We start from the raw sequence: 18,901 nt of genomic DNA, 5'->3' as shown, positions 1-18,901 counted from the left end.
ATCCTAGAACTCACTTTATAGACCAGGCTGGCCTTGAACTCACAGAGATCTGCCTGCCTCTACCTCCCAAGTGCTGGTTTAAAGGCGAGTACCACCACCACCACCACCACCACCACCACCACCACCACCACCCAGCTCCTTTACTTTTTTTTTTTTTTATGTGTATGAGTGTTTTGTAGAAGAGGACATTGGATCCCCTGGAACTGGAATTACAGGTGGTTGTGAGCCACCATGTGGGGGCTGGGAACTAAATCCGAGTCTTCTGCAAGAACACTGAGTGTTCTTAACCCCTCAGCCATCTCTTCCACCCTACACTGCACTCTACAAAATTGAGACGGGGACTTTCTAAGTTACTCAGCTAATTCACTCTGAAGCCCAAGCAGGCCTTGAACTCACAACTGTGTTGTTACCCCAGCTGAGCTGGGGTTAGAGGCTTGCGAACCAGGCCCAACTTCAAGATTGCCTCTTTATTTTCTCAGCACCGAAATACTCTTCCCATAATAACTACAGTCACCAGAACATGGCACATGGCCTCTTTATTTGAAAGGCTGAACATGGTGTGGCACATGAACATGGTGTGGCACATGGTAGACCTGGGCATTTGGAGTCCGGCCTGCAGGAAGCGTGTGCTGACTCCACCACTTTGGGGATTGCAGGGTATAGTTCAAAGCAAATGTGGGTCCTGATGCATTAAATATTTTGAGCTTAGTTTCTAGTTCTCTCTACCTTTATGCCTTCACTCTCTCTGCTGAGGCTTTCGCTAAAGGACCACCAAAGCTAAAAGGCAAATAGTTGGCATCTAGTGTATAGCAACCTAGAAATGCAAGGATGAATGCAAAAGACAGAATACACGACCCTGAGATCTGTCGTATCTAGGGCAGCGTGTGTCGGGCTCAGTCGTAGATGAACCTTTGCTGATGTTGGCACTGCATTAGCCCTCTCCTGTGGTCACGCCTTGTTCTAGAAAAGGCCTGCTTCTTTCTTCAGCTGGAGCTGTTTCCAGCCAGGCAGAGAGACAAACTGCCCTCTGGTGATGCCAAACACAGAGACAAAATCTCGTTCCGAGAGGTAATTCTGAGAAAATAGAATTTGTGTTGAGAAAGAAAACAGCACGTTAGTACAAGTGAGCAAGGTGGGAGGAGGGAGGCCTGGGGCTGGCGGAGAAGCTGCACAGCTGTGTGCCTGCCTAGCTTGCAAGGGGATCTGAGCCCAGAACGGTAAGACTAGTCATAGTCATAGTGAGGTAGGCCGGCCCTGGGAGAGGTGTGTCAATGGGTTCTCAGGAAGGCTGTAGCAGACCTACATTGTTTCTTAGCCATGGAGGGCCATGTAAGCCAGTGGTGAAGACTGTCTGGGTTTTCCACTCAGTCCTGGTTCCTTGCCTGATAGGCAGTGAATGGATTATATGTTAACAGATGAATTATAAACATTTGATTTTGGATGGATGGAGGTTTGAGTAAAGTATTTATCTTGCTTCATGCCCTTTCTTATTGAATACTTACTTTTGGTGCTAGGGGTTGAACCCAGGACTGCTCTCTGAGGAACCTGAGAATGTGCAATGTGTACTGTACCTCTAGTACCCCACAATCCTTAAAATAAGCAATTGAGATCATTCCAATGCAGTGTCCATGTCAAGATCTAAACTACGACTTTTATTATTAATTTTTTTCCCCGAGACAGCATCTTACCATAGCCCAGGCTGTCATAGAATTCACTGCATAGCCCAGGTTGGCTTGGAACCTGCGGTGACCTTCCTGCCTTGGTCCCTGTAGTGCTGGGAGTACAGCCATGAGCCACCAAGCCCAAGTAACCTGTGGTCTCTGCTTGTAAGAATGTTGTAGTCTAGATGCTTAGCACTTAGTTAGAGAAGATGTTACCGAAAAGTCAGAGTCCTTTAAGAAACTCTTTCAAGGAGAAAATTCACTCATATATCTATCCATTCAACATGAATATGTTAATTCATTTAACTAAAACCTAACACAGGCAATGAAAGGGCCCAAGGGGAGTGTATGTGGTGGGAAATAGAGTTAGGAAACTGGTAGTCAAGGAAAGCTGGCCAGAGCTCAACTCTATGTGGCGGGCAGCTGGCTCTCTCACATAGGAACGCCAGCAAGCAAAAGACTGCATGGCTCGGGCAAGCCTGTTCAAGGGACAGAAAAGCAGGTACTGGCTGAAGGTGGTAAGGAAAGAGGGTATGTGAGGTCCCCCAGGGCAGGGACAGACTGTGGAGGCCTTTGGAGTTTTTTGTAAGTACAGTGGGAAGCCATCTGAAGTGTTTCAAAGTTTTCTATTACATGTATTTAGTGTGCATGTGGGAGGGGGACATAGACATGGAGATCAGAGGACAACTTGTGGAATCAATTTTCTCCTCTCGTGGGTCCTGGGTGCCGAACTTGCAAGTGCCTTTACCCACTGACCCATCTTGCCAGCCCATGCTTTATTTTTTATTTAATTTTTTAAACTATTATTTGTTAAAGATTTATTTTATGTGGGTGCTCTATCCTCATGTACATCTGTGTACCAGAAGAGGGCATCACTGTAGATGGTTGTGAGTCACCACATGACTGCTGGGAATTGAACTCAGGACTTCTGGAAGAGTGTCCAATGTACTTAACTGCTGAGCCATCTCTCTAGCCCCCATGTGGTTTAAATAGAGCATATCTGCTTTCGGAAGACCCCTGGCTATTACAGGTACACTAGGGAAGAATTGGGGAATGGCAGGGGAAACACATTAGTTCACAGCAGTTCCACGGTGGCTGGACTAGGCTAACAGTATCGAGGTGAAGGATACAGAGTCCACCAGATGGGTTCCTGTGGGAGGAACCCTCGAGCTGACTCGGCAGCTCAGATGCCCCTGGAGTTCTGTAGCATTCCCAATATGCTCTGAGCCATTTCCTGAGCTTGGTGCTTAACCCGTGGGAGCTCCGCTGCACCCTCATTCACTTGCACAACCACTCACCTCCTTTTTGGTGGGGTCCACATCCTCAGGCAGCTCCTGGTCCTGACTTTTCAGCAGAACCTCCACAGGGTAGTACTTTGGCCCACTTTCACTAGAATTCAGGGAGAGGGTTGCGTTCTTCATGTCCTGTGTAAGAGAAGAACGGACGTGGGTAGAGCGATGTTTTGCTTGGCCTCGGTTCCCTGCGTGTATAAGGTTTACACTTTGTCTTATGCTGCTCCATCCTGTGTGAACATCTTTCAGGCAGTCCCTAAACCTGGATGCATGACAAACCTGGGAAAGCTGACTCAGCAGGTCCAGTGTGAGGCTTTAGAGCCAGACTGCACTTATGTCCTCCCATGCATTATGTACAAACGTTTGCTTATGTAGTGCTGAGAACTGAAGCCAAAGCCTCCGTGTGCTAGGCCGGCACTCTGCGGCTGAGCTGTACACCTGTAAATACTATGATTGTATCCCTTCTGTTCCAGTTTCTATCTAGGTCCTGAGTTTGCAGTCGCTAAATGCCTTCCAACTGAAGCCACGCTTAAGTACACTTTAAAGACACTAACGGCATCCAATTAGCTTTGGGATCCGAGTTAGCGGCATGCAGAGGACAGCTTGTAAATGTTGGACCTCCCTGTGCCATGCATCCCGTCCTGTCATTCCAGCGCGGCTGGCTGTAGCTCTACTTACTATAGCTGTTAAAATAGGGGGTCAGTGGCCTAAGCTGCTGTGGATTTTACTGTCGGAAGCTAATAAAATATCATCCGGGTTAGAAGCTTGTACCTGGGAATGCTAACAATAATCCTAATCTCTCTGGAAAGCAGAAAAGGTTGAGTAATAAAGTTAGGTTCTGTTCTTACTGTTCTTTCTAGTTTTGTTTTTGTTTTTGTTTTTGTTTTTTTCTTTTTTGGGCCAGGGTCTCATATAGCCCAGGCTGGTCCGCCATTTAATATGTAGCACGATGACCTGAAGCTCTTTAGTTTATTTAGTACATTATATATAGGGGGGGATCTGCGTGCACATGAGTGTGGGCGCTCTTGCAAACCGGAGGAATACATACTTCTGGAGCTGTAGTTACGGTCTCTTGTGAGCCACCCAACACAGGTGTTTGGAATGGATAGAGCAGCAGTCACTCTTAGCTGCAGAGCTGGCTCTCCAGCCCCCTCCCCCAAATACCTACCATGTTCTGAATGCAGTAAATTAGGAACTTGGCTCTGAGACTCGCTTTTCCCCCTCCTTCACCTCCCCTCACACACTCTCTCTCTCCCTCCCTCCGTCCCTCCCTCCCTCCTTGAGACGGAGGCCTTGCGGTCTTGCTACGTAGATTAGCCTGGCCTAGAACTCACAACTCTCCCACATTTGCTTTTCAAGTGCTTGAGACTTGCTTTCTATTACTTAAAATGACCTCCAAGAATGGGTGCAATTCAATGGTAGAGAGCTTCACTAGTTTGCACCTCAGACAGAACACAACACAACAGACAACAAAAGCCCTCTGCGTCCGAGTAGACAACTGGAGGAGTTCTTAAAGACTCGAGGGCATCTGCCAGACTCTCTCTCTTTCCTAAGTGCGAACCGGACTCACCGTGGTGATTCGCACGATAGCAGTGGCATCTCCCAGCTCGTTCTTTAACTGCTCATATGATTTTCCTTCCTAGGAAGAAAAAAAAAACTGAAATATTCCCTGATAACGGGGAACAGGCGTCATAGGCCTGGTGTGTATTATCAGGGAAAGCAAAACATGGTAGAACGATGAAGCACTTGGGTATGCTCAGGTCCATTTGCATGTGACCAACATTCTTTAGTGGTAAAAACAAGCAGGTGGGTGGGTCAGGTGCCTGGTCTTCCCACTGGCCCACCATGACTTTGCAGACTGTCAGGATTGTGACCATGTGTAGACATGGTATCACTGGTATCACAGCTCCTCACTGCCTCCTGCCGACACAGCTGGGAACTGACTAGGCTCCCTGCCATGGAGACAAAGCTGGGGGTGGGGGGTGGGGGGAGGGGTGGTGGGTGGGGAGGGAGTGAGAGCCTGGCTTTACTTGGGTCTGGAACAGCACCCCGTCTCCCCATGGGTTCTGAGACTCCAGACAGTAAAAACAGCATCCTCAGTTTCTTTCTTCTTACACTCCAAATGTGAGGGTCCCATGCCAGGAACCAGCCTGTGAAAGTGGGGGGCTCAAAGCCCTGTTTGATGATCAGGATCGGTGTGTCGGGGTCTCGGCCACTGGGGTGTGTTACCAGGTACTCCTGAGCAGTCGAGAGGGCCCCCTCCTTCTCTGTGGCATTGGCCTCCGCTCCTATCCACAGGAACACCTAGGAGTACAGATGTCATATTGTTAGTGCTTTTGGGCCCATGCCGCTTTGTGGTATGATGGATCAGGCCCTCAGAGTCCACAAGTACTTCTCAGCTGCATCTCTCAGGTGTATCTTAGCTCTTGTCTTACATCTTTGTGTGTTTATTTGTTTGATTTTGAGATAGGACCTCACTGTCTAGCCCAGGCTGGCCTCAAGCCTACTCTTTTCTTGAATTCACAGAAATTCTCCTACCTCAGCCTCCCTAGTGCTAGGACTGCAGGCGTGAGCTACTCTGCCAGACTTATTTTATTCTCTGATAGGATTCCGTGTCTCACCCTCTTCCCACTTGTCCTTCTCTAGGAGTCTTCTGAGAGCTCGGAACTGCACTAAGTGCTTCACACACCTCACCATAAAGCCCGGAGGTTGCTTTGCCTGGCTTCTCCCTCCAGCCTGTAAACACTGAAGGCTCATTAGCATGGAGGGAAATGGCATACTCGGGAAGACATCTCGTTCACCTGCTGCCTAAAAGGCCATAGTCTCTAGAATCTGCTGTCATGCTCACATAAGGGCAGGAACTATGCTATGCTTTGTTTTCCAAAATAAGGTGAGAAAATTCCCAGGGTGCTGAGAGGAAATTTTTGTTTGGTTTGGCTCGAATTTTTCTATCCTCTCTATTTGGTGGGTGTGGGAACACCTGTGCCAGAGTGTAGGCGTGGAGGTCAGAGGGCAACTTGCAGGATCCATTCTTGCCTCACATTGGGTGGGTCTTGGGGATCAGACTCAGGTTGACAGTGTTGGTGGCAAACACCTTTACTCACTGGGCCGGCTTGCTGCCCACCCCCCTACCCCGCCCTTTTTTTTTTAGCTTTTTTGAGACAGGGGCCCTGGCTGGCCTCAAATTTTGTTTGGATCCTCCCGCCTGTCTGCTGGCTGCTTGGACTCCATGCATATGTCAGTTTCCTGGCTCAGGTTGGTGAGGTGAGACATCAGTCTCTGCTGACTGTGGCATAAAGCAAGCTCTCTAGCAACCACCGACTCAGTGTGACTCAGTTGGTCTAGCACTTGCCTCTTCATCCTGGGTGGGGATGCCACAGAGAAACAAGCCCAAATGTAGAGACCTTTTCCAGCATCCTGCACTTTGTGGCTGTGTCTTACCTGGTCCCAGGTGTCCAGGAGCATCACATCACCTGGGCTCAGGTCATCCTGGGTGAAGTCCGTGACCTCAGTAACAAGGAACCGGCCGGTCTTATTAGAACATTCAAAAAGCCGGACCTGGATGTCCAGGGTTTCCTGCTGCAGCCTGCAGAACAGTCAAGTAGAAGGACAGAGCTGCATACGAATCGTGTGTGTGTGTGTGTGTGTGTGTGTGTGTGTCCATATGAGGACAGAAATAGCTTTGGGTGTCGTCTTCCATAGCTCTGCACTGTAGTATTTTTGAGACAGGGTCTCCTAGGGCCTGGATTGTCAGTTTGGCTAGACTGGCCGACCAGCATGTCTGAGCGATCATGTTGTCCCCCGGTCCCCAGCACAGGAGTCACAGATCTGGGCTGCAGTAGTTGGTTTCTGTCTGTTAGGGATGGAGCCCAGGTCCTTGTGTTTGCACAAGGACTTTGTTGACTAAGCTGTGTCCCAAGCCCGGAATGTTTAAAGCTTTGAGGGATCTCAGGATTTGTATGGGCCACCAGCCAGGGGAGCCAAGAAGACAGAACTGACTGCTCACCTTTTGTCGTTAGCGTAGGGGGCTTTTCCTCCCAGAAGGTCCCAGAACTCAGGTGGCTCCTGGCCCTCAGCTACAGTGTCTGCGTCACCATCACAGAGAAGCTCTGCCAGCTCCTTAGCCATCGCCCGTTCGTCCCCACTTGACCCCTGAGGGGTGAGGAGAGCACGGGTGTCAGAGACACAGGGCACACTCACAGGGATAGGGACGCCAGGCTTCTGAAACTGGGGGTGGTCAGCTCTGAGCTGCAGTGCCCCAGGATGGGGAGAGTGAGGAAGACAGGACATGCAAGCAAAGGGTTGCCCTGCTCTGAATCCCACAGTGCTCCTATGCAGACATCACCTTTGTTTTAGCGTCGCTTGGAATTTTAGCACACACTTTCCCAGTAAATGCTCTGCCTCTGTGGCAAGCACCATATCCCATATCCCACGAGCCTGCCATGAACTTTCATTATTGTTTTGTTTTTGTTTGTTTTTTGGAGAAAGGATTTCTCTGTGAAGCACTGGCTGCCCTGGAACTTACGCTGGTCTCAAACTCAGAGATCCCCCTGCCTCTGCCTCCTGAGTTCTACGATTAAAGGCGTGTGCCACCACCACCCAGCTTCATCCACATTTTTTAAATTACAGTAACATTGACTCTGTTGGGATCCATAGGCTTAAACAGATCTCTGTCCCCACAGTGCAATTTCCTTAGTCCTCCCCCAATTCCTACCCCTTTGAAGTCAAGCCCTGAGTCCTGCACTCTTGACATATGCTAAGCTGTGCTCCATTAGAACAGTCCTGCTGTTTCTGTCTTAAGTGCAAGCATGTAACATCCAGCCTTGGAGATGGATTCTTTCACTTGACAGGAACTGGAGATTCCGTACTGTGTGCATGAGTGGCCCTTCAATCTTTACTGTTGAGTAATATTCCATTGAATGGGTATATCCACGTTTATCTATTTTCCAGATCGCTTCTAATTTGAGGGGATTGTGAATGCATGTGCATAGCGGGTACAACTCTTTGTGTAAGGAGGTTTTTGTTCACTGGTGCTTTTTTTAAGATTGATTTTACTTGTGTGTTTTGTCCACATGTATGTGTATGGGTATGTGCCCTCAAGTGTGTGCAGTGCCCATAGAGGTCAAAGGGGGTGCCAGATACTGGAACAGGATTTACAAATGGTTGTGAGCCACCATGTGGGAACCAAACCCAGGTCTTCTGCAGGAGGCATCTCTGTTGAGCCATCTCTCCAGCCCCTAAAGAGATAGGATTGTGTGTGTGTGTGTGTGTGTGTGTGTGTGTGTGTGTGTGTGTGTGTGTGTGTGTATAGCTTCCACGTACAGCCTTTTGTGTTGCTGGGGTTGAATTTGGGTGTACTACTCTTTACTGTCTTGCTGACAGGGCTGAGGGCAGAGCCAGGGCAGTCGTGACTAACTAGTAGACCCCAGCAGCCATCCTACCTTGCCATACCACAGGTAGTGCTCCGCCTGAGTCCAAAGCAGAAAGACATCATTAGAGTTGAGGGAGGAAGCGGAGGCCGAGACTTCCACTGCTTTGGTATTGGATTTGTCGTTCCCGTGGATCTGGAAGAGTCTTACTGGAGGGTCAGGCTCCACATTTCCCTTCCTGGAAGTCCCGCCCTGGAGAGGAGAAAAGCAGACCTCCAGAGCACTGCATACCCTCTTTATCCCTCAGGATCCCCTAGGCTAACGGGAAGGGTCAGGGTGAGGACCAGTGTCTCCCACCACTCACTGACCTCAGAGTAATTCTGAGGAACAGGTGTTATTCCACTGTGCACACGAGGAAACTGAGGTTGGAAAATTGTCTTACACAGGGCAAGAGAAAGACTTGACATCAGGCTTGTGAGACTCCCCCATACGTGAGTGTCTACGTTGCCTGCCGAGACTTCCACCAGGGCTCCGTGGAAGAGGCAGGCCTTAGACTAGGAGAGGGGCACACCTGGGCAGTGACTAAGGGTGCAGAGCAGTGTTAGACTGGGTAACAGGCCACTGCGGTGCAGGTCATGTGGCACAGAATGTGAAAGACCATGGGCACCAGGTAGATAGTGGCTTGAGATTTCCCTGGATGTCTCAGACAAAGCACCTCCTTCACCCTAATGTCTAAACTAAGCCTTGTTCACACACCCCTCACCCGGACCGCAGCCTGTCTGGTATCTCTTTATTGGTTCCTTAGCTCTGAGCATCCCTGTATAGGATGTTTTACTTGTAAGTCCTCACCTCATAGATAACCAGCTTCCCTTTGAAGATGGCCATGAAGTGGCGTGGCTCTTTCCCCATGCTAACCCGGACTTGCACCGGGGCTCCACCAAACTGCTGATCCACCTCCACCGCCTGGTAGGCCGAGGCTGCCAGCTCATCCTGGGAAGCGTGGCGTCCCTGTGGTGGTGAGAGAGAAAGGAGTGAGCCCAGTGGCCGGAAGGATCCAGTCCCGCGCACTGAGAGCTTGCATCTGACCTACCTGCCAGATATACAAGATGTAACAGGGTTTCCCGTTCACATCATACGTGTAGAGAACCAGATAGCAGTCTCCCCCGTAGAAGAAGCCATGCCACTGGTATTCCACAGGGACCAGCTCCAGGTTCTCAATTCTCCAGACCTGGGTACAAGAGAAGACACAGTCTCTCAGAGAAGAGCATCCAGTTCAGGGAATTCCACCGGAAGGGAACTGGGCAGTGTTGAACAGACTCCAAGTGGGAAAAAAGCACTAACATCTATCTCAAGTGCCCCTCCTGCCTGGGTCCTCTGTGCCTCAAAGGCCGTCACATTTGCAAGACTTGAATCCCAAGAACAGTCCCAGGTCACACAGCTCCTGTCAAGCAGCCGAGTTCTTCACAGACAGCTTGAACATGTCTTCCAGGTGATAGACCATTGGGGAAAGCGTCTCTCACTTTCCTGAAGCATTGTGGGTAAACAGCCAGCCCCACACCTCTTGGACAGTACGGAAATGTGGAGTGGGGACAGAAGCATACAGAATGGGCTGCCTTCCTCTGCAGCAGGAAGATCCCAGAGGCCCAGTGCGGCCCTCTCTGGGCTCACCTCAACCTTGCCGTTGCCGTCGTCCACCATTCTTTCCTGAGCAGCCACTTCTGGCTTAGTGTGTAGCAGAGTCACGTCGAACTTGTCCTGGAAGATTTTAGCTGCAGAGAAAGAGGTGGGGAAAGCCAAGTGAACACACACTCGAGCCTCTTTCTAGGATCCCAGCAGAAGAAGACACATGTGGCAAAATCTCACCAATTTTACCAATGCTGAATGTTTTCCCCAAGCCAGTGGTCTGGTCCTTCACCGACCATTTCTGGAACAACTGTTTGAACATGGCCGACTCTGCGCCATCGTTGACGGTCTCTACGTTGGTGCTGCTGGGATAACCCTTCATCTTGATGAAATCCTGCAGTCCCCACCCCCACACAAAAGCATGTCAGCCAGGGCACTTACTGGGTGTTCGCCCATCTGGTACTTCACTGTCTGAAGTCAGGTGGTGGGATGCTCTCCTCTCTGACCCTGGGGATCATAGCCTATTCTGCCTCACGTCTGAGGTTCCAAGTGACTACCACCAAAAGACACGAACACTTCAGTATCTCTTCATTAGACGGCCACGACGATGGCCATTATGGGTTGACTTCTGCGGGACCTACTGTGCGCCTCTACTGACTATATCATAGTTATTTGCTCACTTGTTCCTTGTAAACACACCATGTGCTGGATCTACAGAAGTTAGTAAATGCCCCTTGAGGACCTGGCCCTAATCTAGACATGTGACACCCCCTTCGATAACAACAGCACCTTCCAAGAGCAGGTTGTGTGCCGAGTATGGTTCTGAGCACTTCAGGAATCGGTTTCATCTCACAGTGGTTCCGGGAGACAGGGACCATCCCTGTTAGATATCGGGAGCTCAGGGTGCTTAGTGGCCTTGCCCAGAACACTCAGCTGGAAAAGGTAAAGCCTACACTCACATTCTAGTCAGTCTGTCTACTTTGAAGTTCTTTATGTCACTGTGCTCAAGTGCCTGGCGTGTTTGGGCACAGCTCTATTGTGGTACTGACAGATACTCAGTCAGCATCGCACATCTGCAGCTCCTACCAGGGCTTTGGACATGGCCGCCTGTTTCTCCACCTTGGTGGCTCCTTTGCCTTTCCATACGTAGATCTTGGTGCCACTTTGGTCCAGGATATAGCAGTCCTGAATCAGGCAGGGAGAAGTATGGTCACTCAAATTCAAGATACAGAGGACTTGCCTTTGAAGTTACTTCTGGATCCCTAAAGCAAAGCCCCTCCAGCCGACTTACATCATGGTTCAGTAGCTCCTGGACCAGGGGCCTTGTTGCCACTTCTGTGACCGACAGCTGCCCAGTTGTGTCGGAGACACTGGTGAAGAAGAGAGATTAGCTTGTGCCTTCTCTTTGGGAAGTATCCCATGGCTAAAGTGATGTTTCAGTGTGGCATTTCTGGACAGAGTGGATTTCCTGAGATAGACACGGCTTGAATACAGAGAGGGAGATATACTCTGTTTTCCAGAAGAGACTGTGAGCCTCTCTCCCAAACTATCCCATCCACATCCCTAGGCATGGATACACCGGAAAGGTTACACGCGTAGGTCAGGAGACTTTTTAACAGGAACGGAGGATAGCTGCCTCTCTGAGAGGGGCTGTTTCTGAGCTCCTTGTAGGAGATACACTTAAAAAGGATGAACTAAGAGCAAAGGCAGATGCCTCTACCCAAGCCAAATGCCTGCTGTTCTAGGGGACATCTCTCCACAACCAACCTCCAGCCCACAGCCAAGCTAAAGCACTCACTGATACAACATGATGGTTGACTTCTGCTGCTGATCGGTGACCTCATCAGGAACTGCGGGCTTGATAATGGAGCGTCGGCCAAGGGTATTCTGGAGAACCGTCATCAGTTCTGGGCTGGCTGCCTCTTTGTCTCCCTCAATCACCCCGATTTCAGCTCGGCCCCCTCGCTCCCTGTCCCGAATGTCCTTTGCTAGAAGCATAGCCTGCCAGAGAAGCCAAAGGAGGCCTTCAGCTCAGCCGGTGCCCTTTCCTTCCCAACGCCTTCTGTGGGAGCCACCAAGATTGCGGACAAATTACTCTGAGGTCGAGGAGTGAGACATGCCCTTGGCCTGCCTGCAAGACAGTCTAGGCTAAGGCAGGAGTCCCCCTGGGCTCCCGAGGGTCAGCAAGCACAGAAGGCCAAGGAGAAAGCACCCAAGAGGGCAAGCCCAGCTTGACACCAGGCCTGGAGGAGAGGAGGAGGAGGAGGGGAGGAGGAAGAAGAGGAAGAGGAGGAAGAAGAGCTAGACCTTGAGGCGTTCCCCACTGTTGCTCTCCGGGCCATTCCACTGGATGATGACCATCCCGAGGTCCAGCAAGAAGACATCACCTTGGTTAAAACTGTCCCAGCTCATTTCCACCTGCATGGGAGAGGCCAGAGCTGTTTGAGGTGGTCTTAGGGGCCAGGGCAGGAACACTGGGCCCAGACAGTCATGTGTGGGACTTACCTCAGTGGCTCTGATGTTTCTTTTCCCCTTCACATGTAACAGCCTCTTCACATCATAGGTGTTGGTCTCCACATGCTTCATCCCAGAGGCCACACCCCCCTTTTTATAGCTGCGGGGATATTGATAGTTATTTGTCCTGAGCCTGCTACAAGCTAGGTTCTGGGAAGACTGCTGAGAATTAATTATAGTAGTAACATAGAGACATCAGCTTCTGTCCACGTCACTCATAGTAAATGAGCAACATACACAGAAACTGCGCCTGCTGCCCCAAGGCTAGGTCTGTGACGAGTGGCCGGGTCAGGCTCTCCTGAAGGGACGTTTGAGCTGAGATATTATGATGAGAAGTCCCACAGACAAGAAAAGTAGTGCTGCAGGCAGAGGGAACCTCATTGGTTGGGATTAGAGGTGGCTGCCATGGCCCTCAGGTTACGTGTCTACGCACTGAGCGCCTGCATGTGACCTCCCAGGCCTCTCCCTGCCTCAGCTTGTTCTGGCAATCTAAGGTCCCTCCTTCATTCCAGTAAAGTGTGTCCTGTCACCCCTTCCACCACTTCCATAAACAGAGGCTGTCATTCTGTCGTAGACCCTGTTTGTGTCTTTGTTCATGTGTGCTAGGCGAGGCTTGCTCTGGACACACCTTTCTGTGACAGACACCTACATTGATCACAGACCCCTCCCACCACTAATGCACAGTTGGGAACACTCTGGATCATGGGTCCTTACAGGCCTGGGTGTGTGAGGGGTTGTCCTGAGAGATGGGATTCACAATGAATAGTCCCAGTGCACTCCAGAACGTAGTGCTGACCCTTCCCCCTCCTATGGCTCCTCTCAGCCTGCCCAGCGCTCAGCCCCACCCTGCTCTGATTTGCTCTTGGGTTAAGGTGGTTGTTTTGCTTTGCTTTGCATCTCTCAGGTTACTTCAAAGGCACATTGACCCTTTAGTCTCCATTCCTGGACACTGTTGTATCTGCCTGTGCTCTGTACATAGCTACTCACATGATGCCCCGCTTGAAGTAGCCACGGAAGGTGTCAGACTCATGGTACTGGACCTCACGGTGCTGCACGGGGCTGCCTCCCAGGTAGTCATCCAGCTGTGTGGTATAGATGGCTGCACAGCTCTGCTCATCTTGGGAGGAGTCCTTCCCGATCCAAAAGTGGATGTTTTGGGAGAGAAGGCTGCCCACTCTCCGGGTCTAGGATGTAGCCAGAGGGACAAGGTCAGGTGCAAGGTCACCTGTGCTGTCCTGCTGACTTCTCTGGTGTGGGAAGGCCCCAGCATGCCTGTCTTACAGGCTGCAGGGCAAGACCCCTCCACATACATACGCAGCCCTTCTTTCTCTGTACTGGAGTTGGCATGACCCATTTACAGGCCCACTGAAGCTGTACAGCCTTACTTCCTTCCCACACTTGTGGAAGTTGGCCACTTGCTTTTCCTAAAGTGGGAAACCTTTTCCCAGTCGAATTTCAGGCTCCCTCTGAAGGGCCCCTGCACTCACAGAACTGCATAGCTGTTAGCACTGTGCATGTGATATTATTCCTCCAGTAGAAAGAGCAAAAGCTTTGATTTAAAACAAAACAAAACAAAACAAAACAAAACAAAACAAAAAATCCCCAACAATAAAACCCAGGTTATTCTATAGCCCAAGCTTGTCAAACTTGTTGAGGCAGGCCTCGAACTCCTAATCTCTCTAGTTTCACCTCTCCAGTGCTGGGATCACAAGTGTGTGTGCCACTAGGCTCCATACGAGAATGTTTGCTCGTAGCCCAGGCTAATCAAGGATTTAGTATGTAGCCCAGGCTAACCTTGAAGCTGTGATCTTGCTGAGTGCCATGACTACAGGCATACACTATGCCTATCCTGTCAACTTGTCACAAGCTGGGGTTATCTGGGAGGAAGAATTTGATGGCCTGTGGACATGTCTGTGTGCGTTTTTCCTGATCAATGACTGATGGGGGAGAGCAAGTGGTCCTTGGGTATATTTTGTAAAAAGCCACAAGAAGCAAGCCAGTAGGCAGCATTGCCCCGTGGTCTCTACAGTTCCTGCCTCCAGCTTCCTGCCTGAGCTCCTCCTCAGTGGCGGTCTACAAGCTGTAAGATGAAATAAACCCTCTCTGTCCCAACCTGCTTTGCTCAGGGCATTTATCACAGTCACAGAGACTATCACACCTAAGGCACAGTGACACTCTGTGGCCAAAGTCAGGCTGCATATTTGTGTGCTTTCCTGAATACTTGAGTGTGTGGCTGGGACCTAGGGGGTGTGTGTGTGTGTGTGTGTGTGTGTGTGTGTGTGTGTGTGTGTGTGTGTATGTGTGTGTGTGTGTGTGTGCGTGCGGTATGCAGGGTAGCTTACACCCAGGAGGGGGTTTGGACTGAGGGCCCCATGCCTACTGCCTGTCACACACAGACACTGGGAACTCCACTTCTCTCACCAGCGGAACTGTCTTCAGCTTGGGAACTACCTGCTGAGAGGAGGACATTGCTCACCGAGAGGATGATGTAGCAGTCTCCCTCATAGAAGTTGCCATGAGCACTCAGGGGCACCAGCACCAGCTCCATTTTCTAGAAGGATTAGCAGAGTATGCAGCTGTGTACCTCCCTCCTGCCCTCCCCACAGCCCCCCTGTTCTGTCGCTGGCACAGGTAGCAGAGGAACTGTCTCCCTATCTTTACAGACAGGCGGCAGGCAGTGCAGGACGGGACCACTCTGGGTCTGAGGTTCTGGTGTCCTCCATAGCCTCCCCTTGGTCTCATCCGCAGTCTTCTGGGGATGCTTGTGAGCTCCCAAAGCCCACAGCAGGGGAAAGAGTTCGGTGTAACTGCCAAGTAACCCTCATCTGAGCTGTGTGGACTGTCCACAGTCTGGGCAGCGTTCCAACCCTCTGCTCATGACTGACTGCCTAGAGCCACGTGCTGTCCTGCAGGGTCTGGGAAGCAGAGCAGGAGAGGAGGCAGACAGCACAGAGAAAGTCAGAGGCATGTGGCGCTCTAGGCCCCACAGTCATAGTCTGGGTTGTGGGGCCCTGATTTGCTCATCCCAGGAGGGCCATGCACGAGGCCTCAGGTACAAATGATGCTTTCTCTGTCCAAGTGAAGCAAACCTGTAGCCATCTTTGTATATGTTCTATGTAAAACCCAATGTCAGGTGTGAAAAGATTAAATACATTCATGAGTCCAGGTTGGTGCCTGTTTGTTGGTTTTTTTTTCTTCTTACAGTTCTTTCTTGTGTGCCACACTGTACGTGTGAAGGTCAGAGAAATTGAGTTGGTTCTCTTCTTCCCCTGTGTGGGCCCCAGAGCTTGCATTCAGACACCAGGCTTGGCTGCACACACCTTTCTCCTTTTGGCCCACCCTTCATATTCATTCTCAACTACGTGAGGAGCCTGGCACTGGGCGTGAACTTGGACTCCCACAAGCCGTGAGAGCTTGTGACTCACCCTTTGGTGAGTGGGGTGAAAGGAAATGCTACTTGTGGGGTTCAGGCTGCAGCAACTGACTAGCTAGAGGTGGGCATGTCCTGGTATCCGGTAGGTGCACCCAGACCACAGCACAGAGCCACCCCAGAGACCAAGGCCACAAGGACAGAGACAAGCAGTGCCCATCTGAACATGTCGCACCCCAAAGCTAGGAGGAACCAGACATGTTCTGACCAGCAACCAAGAGTCTTTGGGTAAGGGACCTGCCTTTCTGAGACGTTTATGGAGTGTAGACTGGCCAACCAGATGCACAGATGAAAGACAAGCTTGGTTCTGCCTGGGGACCGGCACTGAGTCACTGAGAGGTTCAGGGTTGGGGAAACCTGCCCTCTGATGCTGACCTTTCATAACCACAGGTTCAGATCCCAGCGGCCAGGGTGGGTGTGGCTCCCACTCACCTCAATTCTCCACGTGATAATCCCGGGGTCATTGGTCACAGTCCTGAAGGCACTGCTCAGAGACATAGTGTCTGTCTTCCTGGAACTGAAATGTCACAAAGCCAGGGTGATGCTCCTCACAGTGAACCATTGCTTCTCCTATGACACTTCCCTGTCTCATCAGCAGTCACGCCATATGTCCATCCGCCGTATGACCCACCGTACACAGTGAGTTTTTGGTTTTGTTTCATTTTAATCTTTTCAAGGGAGGGTCTCTGACACCCTGGCCATGATGGAACTCATTCTGTGGACCAGACTGGCCTTGAACTCAGAGACCCACCTGCCTCTGTCTCCCAAGATCTGGAACAAAAGGTGTGCACCACCACTGCCCGGCATGTTTTGTTTTATTTTATCAGCATAGGATCTACCCACATAGCCTGGGCTGGTCACAAACTCTTTCTGCCTTAGCTGCCTGAGCTGCCTGAGTGCCTGCCTTACAGGCGTCCACCACCAGCCCGAGGTCCATACCTTTTATTTTCATACCCAACCTTAAACGTCTGCATTTTAGCCACGCTTTCTCGCTGCTAGCCTTCAGTGGCTCGTACAGAGGAAATCCAGGCAGAAAAAGTATTTCCCAATGAGGCCCCTTCTCCCAATCCTTGAACGCCCCTTCCCAGATCCCTGGCAAGATCTTGTCCTCCCTCCTCCCTCTGTGCCTGCTTTCAGCTGTCCTTCCTAACTTTGTAAGCCTAGAACAATAGCAACCCTTTTTTTTATTTTTCTTTTTTCTTTTTTTACAGTAACAACCCTTTATCATGACTGTTTACCAGTATGTGGGCCTGCAGAAGAAAGGATAACGCCTGTGCCTAGGGAAAATGGGTGTGGCCCACAGACCCCAACTTCCCCAGAAGGCTCATCCTCAGTGAGCTTAGAGGTTTCCAGCACCCACAGGGCTGAATAAGGCCAGGGAGGGAAGTAGTAAGATGACCATGGGGTCCTCACACTGTTTACAGTCAGCACTTGGCTGGGGTCAACACACAAAGTTACCCAATATCTCTGTGAACGTGCCTCCTCCCAAGTCCTACCCTCAGGGAGGCTGCGTTCTCACCGTACACTGGGTGATCACTAGGTTGGTTTCTCCTAAGACTCAAAGCCAAGGATGGGATGGATGGATTTATGGGAGATTGAAAAACAAAATCGCCTGGGGGAAGGTTGTGCAGACATTTGATAACTTGGTGCTATATGGGGCTTCAAATGGTAGACATTTGTCATCCCCAGCATGGCCCCATCCCTGGCAAAAGAGAGAGTCTGACTCCATGGACCATTCTTTTCTTGAGCCTTGATGGATAAAACCAGGTTTGGAGAGGATTCACCATTACCCCCAAAAAGCCGGGTCCCTTTGTGTGCTGCTGGCAGTCGACTAAAGCAGAGCCGTGGCGCGGAACTGCCAATGTTTGAGTATTTAATTTGATAACTTGTGCGGCCCCACCCTGCACAGCTCAGAATCACCAGGAAACGTTCAGGTTTCCCACAGGGCTAGTTTTCTCGCTTTTAAGTCTAATTCATGACCTGCTCAGGAAAGGGGACTAGAGCCAACGTGTCTCTGGTTATTGGTAACCTACCACGTTTGCATAGTGAATCTGAGTCCCTCCCCTCCCTACTGGGTCCCATGTCCCCCATGGAACTTCAGAATCCACGAGCTGATTAGAGACCCAAGATTCAGGAAATGCCACACCCGGAAAGCCCAGGTCCATCCATCCACATTAAAACTCCCCCAAGCTGGGTCTGTCTGTTTTCCCAAGTCCTAATCATCAGCACTTTGGGGTCCTGAGCGCTGCAAAGATCACGGGCACAGGGTGTGGTTTGGAGATTCCAGCTTACAAGCCTTGTAACCTACTGGGGTTTAAACTTCTCTTGCTCCACAGAGGGACAGATGAGAGGGGTCTTGTTGCTCCAAATCCCTGAGCCTCAAGAATGTGCCCAACTTACTCAGTGGGCTCTACAGGTTCTCCTTCAATGTGGTTTGCAAAGCTGGTCACAAGCTCCTGGACCAATCTTTTCAAAGCTTCATCCCAGAAGACAAAATCCAGGGAAGGCGTGACCCCTGTCCCCTCACCTTCAGCTGACAAGGACACACACAGTAGACCTTACCTGACCCTCTGTTCTCCCTTTCCCAGCAAAGCAGCAGGTGAAGTACTGACGAGCGGTCCCGAAGCAGGCGACCTCGGGTCCTGAAGCCTGTTTCAGCAATGGCCACACAGCACACAGACACTGGGTTATATTTGCTTGCGTTTGCATCATAACCACATTTTCCCAGCTCTGGCCAATCACAGCCGACCTAGCCCTGGGCTTGACTTATTCAAACCAGCGGGGAAAGCTTTATCTGCTCCTATTCAAAACAGCAAAAACAAGAAGAGCAGACTTTTAAAGGCTTCTTTTAACTCCAGCTCCACCCCTGGTCTATTGATTTTTTTAAAAGTGCAGAGTCCATCAATAATTCAGTGAGGGAGGATATGAATTTGCCATATTGTAGATATGAATGTATTATGCTGATGACAGGCGGCTGGCTAGAGCTCTCCTACTGTATGCCTGGATGTTCAG

General features: G+C 50.5%; 2 protein-coding genes across 7 annotated transcripts in view; one reads left to right on the top strand and one right to left on the bottom strand.

Moving 5' to 3' along the window:
* Tsfm (Ts translation elongation factor, mitochondrial) overlaps positions 1-15,624 on the top strand; it is a 35,777-nt gene extending 20,153 nt beyond the window's left edge. For 2 of the 5 annotated variants that reach the window (XM_039079876.2, XM_039079874.2), the window contains exon 7: positions 14,884-15,624. In XM_039079876.2, coding sequence (XP_038935804.1) covers positions 14,884-14,951 — 68 coding nt within the window. In that variant the 3' untranslated portion in view covers positions 14,952-15,624. Of the gene's footprint in view, positions 1-5,599; positions 13,035-14,855 lie in introns of those variants that run through there. The other 3 variants (XR_005486720.2, XM_039079875.2, XM_039079877.2) reach the window with 3 other exon arrangements.
* Avil (advillin) lies at positions 518-18,660 on the bottom strand. Of its 2 annotated transcripts, NM_024401.3 has the most exons (20): positions 18,452-18,551; positions 16,322-16,406; positions 14,936-15,010; positions 13,447-13,643; positions 12,451-12,559; positions 12,253-12,363; positions 11,744-11,946; positions 11,237-11,315; positions 11,032-11,130; positions 10,186-10,339; positions 9,991-10,091; positions 9,413-9,550; positions 9,172-9,330; positions 8,395-8,574; positions 6,960-7,105; positions 6,395-6,539; positions 5,069-5,257; positions 4,524-4,592; positions 2,960-3,085; positions 520-1,074 (listed from the first exon to the last, which is right to left on the bottom strand). In NM_024401.3, exons 2-20 carry the CDS (start codon positions 16,385-16,387, stop codon positions 961-963), a joined length of 2,460 nt encoding a protein of 819 aa, NP_077377.2. In that variant the 5' UTR covers positions 16,388-16,406; positions 18,452-18,551; the 3' UTR covers positions 520-960. The 2 variants fall into 2 exon arrangements, with proteins under 2 accessions (XP_038935869.1, NP_077377.2); XM_039079941.2 differs by having other exon boundaries at positions 518-1,074; positions 12,253-12,559; positions 18,452-18,660.
* Positions 18,661-18,901: the final 241 nt, after the last annotated feature.

This window comes from Rattus norvegicus, chromosome 7 (assembly GCF_036323735.1).
Source record: "Rattus norvegicus strain BN/NHsdMcwi chromosome 7, GRCr8, whole genome shotgun sequence".
Classification (NCBI taxonomy): Eukaryota; Metazoa; Chordata; class Mammalia; order Rodentia; family Muridae; genus Rattus; species Rattus norvegicus.
Note: the sequence above shows the minus strand (reverse complement) of the source record. Positions and strands in the feature narration are given on the sequence as shown.